General features: G+C 38.7%; 2 protein-coding genes across 5 annotated transcripts in view; one reads left to right on the forward strand and one right to left on the reverse strand.

Moving 5' to 3' along the window:
- LOC135940979 (discoidin domain-containing receptor 2-like) overlaps positions 1 to 4,943 on the forward strand; it is a 106,449-nt gene extending 101,506 nt beyond the window's left edge. For all 4 annotated transcript variants that reach the window (XM_065486160.1, XM_065486159.1, XM_065486162.1 and 1 more), the window contains 6 exons: positions 427 to 543; positions 781 to 890; positions 1,856 to 2,074; positions 2,176 to 2,268; positions 2,610 to 2,760; positions 2,864 to 4,943. In XM_065486160.1, coding sequence (XP_065342232.1) covers positions 427 to 543; positions 781 to 890; positions 1,856 to 2,074; positions 2,176 to 2,268; positions 2,610 to 2,760; positions 2,864 to 3,166 — 993 coding nt within the window. In that variant the 3' untranslated portion in view covers positions 3,167 to 4,943. The remainder of the gene's footprint in view (positions 1 to 426; positions 544 to 780; positions 891 to 1,855; positions 2,075 to 2,175; positions 2,269 to 2,609; positions 2,761 to 2,863) is intronic.
- Positions 4,944 to 5,241: 298 nt separating this feature from the next.
- On the reverse strand, positions 5,242 to 9,847 carry Mad1 (Mitotic arrest-deficient 1). Its single transcript, XM_065484251.1, has 10 exons — positions 9,702 to 9,847; positions 9,311 to 9,647; positions 9,001 to 9,185; positions 8,773 to 8,940; positions 8,138 to 8,581; positions 7,104 to 7,409; positions 6,539 to 6,763; positions 5,925 to 6,246; positions 5,618 to 5,805; positions 5,242 to 5,563 (listed from the first exon to the last, which is right to left on the reverse strand). Exons 2-10 carry the CDS (start codon positions 9,615 to 9,617, stop codon positions 5,408 to 5,410), a joined length of 2,301 nt encoding a protein of 766 aa, XP_065340323.1. The 5' UTR covers positions 9,618 to 9,647; positions 9,702 to 9,847; the 3' UTR covers positions 5,242 to 5,407.
- Between the last annotated feature and the right edge of the window lie 263 nt (positions 9,848 to 10,110).

The raw sequence follows: 10,110 nt of genomic DNA on the forward strand, positions 1-10,110 counted from the left end.
GCATAGGTCCAAATTCATGAGGCATTTTTGCCAGCAAGGAATTCGCAAAATAAAGCTAAATTAAAATAATGTCCCCACTTTACAGGAGACCAAAAAAATTTTGGTCAATTTGCATAGGACCAAAAATCTCATGACTTTCAAATAAAATATGATTTTTTTATCGGGCTATCTAAATCTATTCTGTGCTTGTTTTTTTATCAAATAAAATTAATATGCGCATTTCGCAATAAATTTTATAAACCTATTCTATTGCACCACAAAATCCAAACAATGTTTTCCAAAAGCCACAGAAAAAATACGGACTTGTTCTCTCAATCGCAAATGCTTTTTGTTGGACGATTGCATTCAATTTATTAAAATTTTAAAGTCAATAATTATATCATTTTAAGCTTTGACTACAAGGGCAAATTCACTTTTCTGTTGCAGTCTCCAAGTCACCAACAAGAGGTTCTGAAGCGCAGACTGGAGCAGACGGTGGTGCCAGAGTTCCCGCGTCACCGGCTGCGAATGCTCACCATCCTGGCTGAGGGCAATTTTGGGAAGGTAAGACAAACCGAGTCGGTCTGCAAAGGGCTTCACAATCAGTGCAATTTCCCACGGCCTCTCCGTTCTGGCCAAATATAATTCAATCCGGCGGCGCGCAGTTTGCGGAGCGCAAATTGCCAAACAGCGGCCCGCCGCTCTCGCGATGCCCCCATCAATAATTAGCGCCGCACCAGCAGCACCACCAGTGGCGGCTCCCCTGAGAAATTAGCGTTGATTAAATTATAATTCCCACAGCTGTACGTGGCCGAGGCGGACGGAATACCTGAGTACGGATCGACCAAAACGCAAGGCAAGCGATTCGTGGCCGTCAAATTCGTCGAGCCGAGCACTTCGGAAAGCGACAGGTAAATTAATTCATTACCACCTTTGCTTCTGACACATGCACGATTGTCTTTGAGTTTCGATTAAATTTGGATTCGGATACAAAGCAACCGTCAAAACCCAAATAATAATTAATTGAATAAGTGAATTTATAACTTTTAATTGGGAAATCTGCACAGTTTGTTGATTAGATTGTTTTTTTTTAATTTTGTCGGCGTTGTTAGGGAAAAGTCAGCAATATTTTTTACTGTGGAGGATTTAGATTAATGAACGAATTCTTGAAGAAAATATTGTTCATCCAGAAAAGATAAATCTAAAATATCTTGCAAAAATAAAATCGCTGGAAACAATGATGATGTTTTTAACCCGAAATTAATTTATAGAAATCGAAATAGCATATCATAAGCAAATTATGTATTTTTTTCCACGCAGATCAAAGTCGGACATAAACCTGAAAAACTACTATTATTACATGAAAAGGCGCTCGAGGTAAATAATAAAAAATATCAAACAAACACCTTTGGCAGCATGTGTGCGCGCACTGCAGTTGATTATAACTGCCATTATATTTCCTCCCTGTGGCTGGCTCACACACACGCGTACACGTGCTTTATGGCCTTTCCAACATAAAATTCGATATGCTCTGCATTGAAATTAAACCTTTATGGAGCAAAACACATCACATACCTGGTGTACCTGGCGCACTGTTTATTATTTTAGCACGCAGCAGCGGCAGTGTAGTAACTGCGCTCGATTTTCAGCACAGAGCGCGCCGCCGACAATGTTTATTATTTCGGTAGGAAAATTTTATTGCTCGCATACACACGCGCGCTCTGCAAATGCCATAAATACCATTACGCTCCAGAGCTGTGCGCACACGAGCAAATTGCGATATATAAAGTTTAGAATCAGCAGCACGATAAACTGAAAAAAATGTCTGATGGAGCTGTGTACCAAGCTGGCAAAACTTAATTTTTTTTCTTTCCAGAATCGAATTCTACCACGAAGTGCGAATAATCGCCGCTCTAGAAGACGCCAACATCGCCAGGGTGCTTGGCATGTGCTCACGGGAGGAGCCGAAATGCATTGTCTACGAGTACCTGGAGCACGGAGACCTCAAGTCGTTCCTTGCCTCCCATGTTCACGCTGAAGGAAGTCGAACTCTTCCGGTTTCTGCAGTGCAAGCTGCGGGAATCAAAACTCTCAGGTACGTGTCCAAAAAGTCACACAACAATCTTAAATAATTGTTGTTCATCCACTATTTAAGTTATTTAAGTTTTTACCTCTTACTTAATATTTTACTTGCAGCTTCAACTGTCTGCTGTACATGGCGACGCAAATTGCCTCCGGGATGCGATATCTGGAATCACTCAACTTTGTTCACCGTGATTTAGCTACAAGGTGGGTAAATGCCCTAACACCCTGCAAAAAAATTTTAGTTTCAAAGTAATCTTTAGTATGGTTCTGCAGGGCTATTTTGCCCCATACATTGCCATATCCAGACAAAATAATATCAGTTTGAACATAATTGTTTAAAAGAGAGATCGTTCAATATTTCTTGAAATTCTGTTCTTTTAAAAATTCCTTGAAAGCACTTTGGTTTCCGTTGAGACACAAATTCGGCTGAAGATTGCTTTATGTAACATGCAACGCACAGACGCGGCGCGTGATGCATATTTTTGCTCTGAATTTCATGCTAGCATTTTGTAAATTTACAAAATATTTATATTTTCCCTTGGCAGGAATTGTCTCGTTGGCGTTGGATATTTGGTCAAGATATCTGATTTTGCCCAAGACAATGAGGAGTTTGCTGAGGACTACTATCACGTAGTCAAAGGAGGAACTGCACTTGAGCTCCCGGTCAGATGGATGGCCTGGGAAAGTCTATTTTTGGTGAGTTTCTGTTTCTGTCACTCAATTGAATTAATTGCTCACTTCCCAAAGTTGTAAAATTCATTTTTAAACTTTCCTTTAATCCCAAATCGATATTTTTCAGGACAAGTACACAACCAAGAGCGATGTTTGGTCATTTGCGGTGACACTGTGGGAAATTCTGACGATAGCGAGGCACCAACCCTATGACCACCTAGCCTCAAACCAACAGGTAGTGGACCAGCTAGCCCTCTTGCAAGAGGAGGAGGAAGACCTGTTTGTTCGGCTACCAAAGCCAGCCGCCTGCCCACGGGATGTGTATGACTTGATGAAAGAGTGTTGGCGCAGAGTGGACGTTGAGCGACCCTCTTTCAGGGAAATCCATTTGTTCCTGCAAAGGAAGAATCTTGGATACGCCCCAATGTAGAAACGAAAGTATGTCGATTGATGGTTTTTATGACGATCTTGTGAAAGTGCGAAATGAGTGCAGTAATGTAGAATATATTTTATTTGAGATGACAAAGACTTTGATTTCTGTAGCTATTTCATTTTGTTTGAGAATTTCTTGGAAATCATTAAATGAAATAAATATAAGTTGCTTTCTTCTTGTGCCTAAGTGTAAATGGCATGCATGGAATATTATGTGTATTGACGAGCCGTGCTGATCCCTTGCTCCATTTCAAGTGCTTTTTTGTGATTCACTACATAGGAAATGAGGACAAAGTTCTAGAGGACAATAATGAGACCGATTCTCGCTATGATTTGACAAAAGAATATTCTCTGCTATATTTCTCAAAAGCTCTACTTTTTGGTGAATCGGGTAAAAAGAGGCGAATAGCCAGCACAAACCATTTGGCTATTTTTCCATAAAGAGAGTGCAATTTCTCTATTGATCTGCACCTATGACAATCTACTTCCAAGTAAATTTGTAATTGCAAAAACGCCTCTAAACGGAAAGTGCTACTGAAACCTTCTTAAAATTCACACTTTTCTTAAAATCAAAAACGTTCCCAAGAGTCGAATAAGTTATGTCTTGCTATGACCATGTTTGCCAACTAAGAAGAAGATGGTGAAATGAGAATTTTTATGTGATAAGGTACTAAAAAGTTGTTGAGAAGCGTAACATGACTGAATGCTTTTAAACTACACACGCACATTAGCAATTAATGTTCTGTAAAAGAAAAGTGCTTCATAGTGAATCGTTACTATTAATCTGTAATTAAAGTAATAGAAAGCCAATGCTTCACACGTCAAAATGGGATCATACACAGACTCTTGCAATTAACTGTGAAGACAAAAATTGCCCGGAGTAAATTGCTAAAAATAGAACATAAATTCTCAAAAAATATTGTAGCTTGGATAGTAAAAAATTCAGCAGCAAACTCTGCCCCCATCCCAAGTGCCAGGGAGAAGAAGAGCATTTTCGTGTTAATTAAATACTCCGCAGCAATCAACATACACTCTCTGGCGCAAACTATTAGTGTGCTGTCAATGTAAACATTACTGGGCACAATAAAGCGGTCAAGTAGGCAGGCCTACTGTGGAAGCGTGCAAATATTGCGAAAGGTTGTTGAAATTGTAATAGAAGCCGAGTAGCACATTTGCATCCTCGACACACAAAAGATACACATCTCATCTATGTAGTGAAAAATACTGTGTGGTGCATCAATATCAAATTAGACTCTGTATGAACTTGAATTGTTCATTGTACGCGCAGATTAATTTCATTAACAGAATGATCTCATAATATGAATAGCTGATTTGGATGCAGGACCACTCACTTTATAATATCTTGTGCTTTCGTAGTGAGCAGCGAACATTTTCATTAAATTGAATAAGTATTTCACCATAATTTTCAAAAGAAAACAAAACGAAAATAGAGAGTTTAATACATTTTATAAGCCTAGTCATCCGTGCTCTATTGACACAATTTAATTAACAAGAGTGCCAACGAGTGCACTGCATACAACTAGAACTCGACCGTTCAAGCTTGCACTGTGGGAAAACAATTATTGCAAATTACGATGGAAACGCGCAGCAACTATTGTATTGAGAAAAGTAGCTATGATTTGTACAATTGTAACAAAGAATGCCCTGCACATATCAAAGGGAGAATAGAAGAATATTTATTTGTAGATAATGCAATGAAGTTTACTGTAACTATATTTAAAACTGCAAATAATAAATGTTCAGTTTATATTGAATGAGTAATTTAATTCCTTTCATCCCTATTTTTAACAGTAAATTTTTTATTTAAATCAGCTGGCCTCATAAGAGGTAACCAGAGTCCATATTTAAAGGTTCAAAGCATTTCACACATGAAAAATCAGACATTTAAATTGGAGGTTCAGCTTCATGAAAAAGACTGCCTTAACTTGATAAATTCAAAGATATTATATCAAGATGTTGAATTGATGTTAATATTCCAATTCTTTTCATATTTTGCTGAAATAACTTGTACCAGCTAGGAATAGGTATGTTATTTCAAGAGAAAACCATGGCTACCAAAAAGAGCATGATTAAGGGCTCTCGATTTATTTGATGAAACAACTTTAATTCAATCTCACAAACAGCTACAGCTGTATACAATATTTGTAAGGATTTAGGCACATAATATATTTTTCATAATTACAAAATTGAAGAAATTTTCCTACGGTCTAATACAAAATTAAGATGCAAAGCTCTGTTGGCTGAAGAGGTCTAAAGTGAGGGCACTAAGAAAAGCAGGGATGCTGCCTTGCTCATTAAGGTGCAGTCTGATCAACTCTTGAATTGTCTCCGCGAAAGGGGTTTCAAGCATTTCGACGGTGTCATCTTCCTTCACCTTAACAATTTCCTCCTTGAGTGTGAATTTATAAGGCTATTTTGGCTCACTTACCTTGAACAGCAGATGATCGTTTGAGTCAGAATACATGCTTGTTAGCTTGTATGTGCCATCTTTGCAGCCATCCATTTTGTAGCCCAAGATGAGGTAAAGGGCCTGGCGGAAATTCTGGCTTGTCTTCTTGAAGGCCTCTTTCAGCCTGGTGTTGTGCAGCTCAGTGGATTTCAACTTGTTTTGCAGCTCTGCAAGAAATGGAATATAAATATGTCAAGTTGAAGAGCGCTCTGAATATATATTATTATTTTGTTTAAGGTTTAAGGAAGTGCAAAATCATTTACTAATTGTTACTATGAATATGCACCTCCTATTTGCTTGTTGCTCTCAATGTGGAAGTTCTCATCCGCGGCAGCTGTCACATTCAGCATGGACGAGGACTCCTTGGAGCGCAGCAGCTTGACCTTCTCCCTCAACTTGTCGTTGTCCTCTTTAAGCCTCTTTATTTCGTCAGCCTTCTTAGCGTCATCCTGTGCCATGGGATTCATGCGGAAGTGCATCACCTTTGTCTGAGCAGGATCATAGTCGCCTCGAAGAGCTCGACGCTCCAAAAGCATTTCAAGCCTTTCGTTTGTCTCTTCCAGAGCAACAGCACGAGCCTTTGCCTTGTGCAACTCATTCTCAGCCAACTAAAGAAGGTAGATTTAATGAACTTAACGACCAGAAAAAAAGACTTTATGGCGGGAAATTATTTTACTAGTTTATCTTGAAATTAAGACCACAAGTATTGGTTTTAAAAATATTTCTGATACGTAGAAATATTTTGAGTTAAGTAAAATTGATTTTTAGTGTTATAAAACATAATTTTTTAAGCATAGCTATCATATTTTCCCTCAAATCCTTTGAAGAAAATCGTTTAAACAAATTTTTGTAGAATACCTTGCTCTTAGAATTTTAACAAAACATTGTTTTTATTCATACCTGCAGCTTTTCTTGCAATGCTGTGAACTCTCTATTGGCAGGGTTGGCATTTCCCATTTTATACTGAGCCAACTCTTGTTCCATTTTCTGCACCATTTCTCTCATCTCCTTAGCAGACCGTTCAGCACTTTCGATTCTCTTCTGCTGCAGGATCTGCATTTGATTTGGAATAGTGGTCATGTCGCCTTCATAAGCTGACAAAACTTGCTGGATACTGTCTCGCTCCTGCGGGAGAAACACGAACAAAGCAAAATTAGAAAAATGTTTTTAGCAACAAATTGCAAGAATAAAGCAACAGAAAGCGAAGAAAAATTTGTTAAAAGAAAATTAGACTGTTAGTGTGTAGATTTAGAAGAGGAAAACCTTCTGCCAGCTAGCTACTATCTATTACTACTGCCGATATCAAAACCACAGCTGAAGTTGAAAGCGTCTTTTATTGGCAGAAAAACTGCAAAATGGTATCCTCTAATCTGGTGTTATATGTTCAGTTTTTAAACAATGTTAAGCCCTGCCTTATATCCTGAAGAGAAACAAGCTTTCAACTTGCTGTGGCGACGACGCTTACCTGTACAATTAACTGCAACTTCCTCTCCATCTTTCTGAGCGTGGCCGCTTGAGCTACAGCAGAGGACTCGATGGTCATGCGCCTCTCCTGCTCATTGCGCAAGACCGCCTCTACTGCCTCCTTTTCACGTTTGGCAGATTTAAGCTGTGACACAGCCTCAGAAAGATTAGAACGGAGCACAAGAGATGATTGCTCGAGATTTTGAATAGTTGTTGACACATTTCGCGCGGACAGATGCTCATTGTTGCTTTCACTCACCGAGTTGATTGCCAGCGCATGCCACTCCTTCAATTCGGAATCCTTTGTCTGAAATTATATCTGTTAGCTCAGGAAGACAAATCTTGGCAACTGTGTACACATTATTCAATAGTTAGAGATCTATAAAAAATGAGAGCAAAAACTATTGATAATAATAAAAACTGAATTTCTGTATTACATTGCAGTTTAGAATAGCATATTTAAATGATGTTCAAGTTCCAATTCTTCCCGATGAAGCATTTTGGAATAAAGATTAGACCATGCAGGCACATAATTTTAAAGATGTTAAAAGGAAAACAAAATCTCTAGATGGAATTGGCAATTATATGTAAGGTGTGCGGCCAAAATATTGAAATGTAGCTCAAAAATTATATGAAAGTATGAAGACTGGTATTGGCGGATTAAAATACATGCCAGTACTGGATCGATTGTGTATTGTGTTGTTAGTTTCTCTTTGATTTAAATTTAGAATTATGTTTTAATAAAGTGTCCATGCAATCATAGAAAAATTATCATTCCATGCAGAGATTTCAATTTCCTATTTATCATCTAAAAAATTCAAATTTTATGTTCCAAAATTTTTGGAAAAAATTATTGTGAAATCAATCAGCAAATTTTTATAGATATTAATTAATTACTAAATGATGAACACCGTGTTGCGATGATGAAACTAAATGTCTTCTGAAAATTTAAGCTTTACCTCCCAAAACATCTAGAAGATTCAGTAATTCACACCCATGCTCATGGAACAAAATAACCTAATGCAAATTATAAACCTTCAGCAGCTGTTCGTAGGTTGCACACTTCTGCGTCAGCTGGTCGACCTTGCTGGCCTGTTCCTGCAAAGAGTTGACCCTCTCCTCCAGCAGCAGTTTTCCCCTGAGAAGCTCCTTGGTCTGAACCAACTGCTCCTCCAATTCCAGGTTCTTCCTGCTCGTGGAAGCGTTTGCACTTGCTGACTGCCTTTCGATGCGGAGAGAATCTCGCTTTGATGCCAGTTCCTCCTCCAAACCCCGGATGCGTAACTCTTTCAGCTCAAGCTGCTCACGGTAAGCCTGTTCCTGAATTCGCACCTCTCTCATTTCCTTCACTTCATCTTGCAGGCATGACAAGTGGGTTTGCAGCTCCTGATTGATGGAATTGGTTGTTTTCAGGTCCAATTCTAGCATGCTGATTTTGTGCTTCAAACCGCTCTCCATGATTTGGTGCTGAGAAACCAACTGAAAAAGGTTTTTGGAAAATTTTATGTTTTGAATATATCCAATCAACTACTTTTTCAACATGCTAAAATTATTGCAAATTTCATCCAGAAATTTTAATATTAATTTAAATGGCTTTCCCTGTGAGATGTGTCTATAACTTATTAGAACATTCAACGCAAGTTAAGAACACATTTTATGATAATTATTACTTCACTGTGCTTGTTTTCCAGACTAGAGTAGTCTCTCTGCCAGTTGCACTTCTCCTGTTCAGCTTTAAATTTCTGTTCCCTTAGCATACTTTCTGCAGCCAGCAGAGCATCCTCAGTTTCCTCCTTCTTTTTCCGCATGCTCTCCAACTGTTCCTGCATATTTTTGACCTGCAGAAATGAAGTCAAAAGAGATCAGCATGAAATATACCATCAGCAAACTCAACTCACAATTAGTTTGTCCTTTTCTTTCTGACGATTCAACAGCATTTTCTCTGTATCAATAACTTCAAGCATTTGCTTCTTGAATGACTGCTGTTTCATTGCCATGGCTTGAAGGTCGTTGATTCTCGAGTCAAGTGACTCAACAAGGGTTTTTCTTTGCTCCCTGCAAACTGGAGACCAATCGATTCCACCTTAAAGGAAAATGTTTGAATTACAGCGGAATTTAAAAAAGGTAATTTTCTACATGACTATTTCATTTTATAATTGGAGTGCAATTTTTAATTTTTAACAACTTGACATATCTAAATGCACATACCACCTGGAGTAGTTGGAACTCTCTTGATTGGAGATTGGAAATCACCTCCGTCTAGGGTAACGCTTTTCCTCTTGGTAGCACTGCGAAGTAGTTGGTCAGTGGGCACACTGAACGAAGTATTGCTCGCCATTGACCCATCAAACAGCAATTTTTTGGTCACGTGGATGGTCTCGTCCATGCATGACGTGCTTGTGTTCCCGAGGAAGTTATGTGTGCTTATACCGACCCGCGGTCGAGCAGCAGAATCCTGCTGGCGAAAATTTTCGATTAGCTCCTGGGTGATCTGCGATTTACGTCTTTCTGCCATCGCTGTCACACGGAGTTTATGGATCTGGATCTGACCAACATACATACGATTAGGGAAAGAAATGACGGGTTCTACGTTAATTACAGTACAAGTGATGAAATAATCCTTAGTGCGCGTGGTGTCGGTAACGCAAATTGGAAAATTTGATGTGAAACAGATCGGCAACAGCTCCACTCTTGTGACTGTTCTGTTTACATTCTATACGACATAACGTTAGTAGAGTCCAAATTTTCTTTAGCCTGCTGTTGGCTGTGGTTGTTGGTGCTGAAGAAAATAGTTCAATGATTGACTGGTGGTGGCGCTGTATGGATGATATCGGAGAGAGCGGTAAAATTGTTTCTGCTGATGGGCACGTGGTGTCACCACCTTAAACTCCTCCAACTTTCACCCTTATCGAACGCATAATACTGTTCAGTTTAGCATTTTATTCTAAAAAACCATCCAAATTTTGACATTATATTTTAAAACATAAATTAAGAAATTATCACTACCA

Source organism: Cloeon dipterum, chromosome 3 (assembly GCF_949628265.1).
Source record: "Cloeon dipterum chromosome 3, ieCloDipt1.1, whole genome shotgun sequence".
NCBI lineage: Eukaryota > Metazoa > Arthropoda > Insecta > Ephemeroptera > Baetidae > Cloeon > Cloeon dipterum.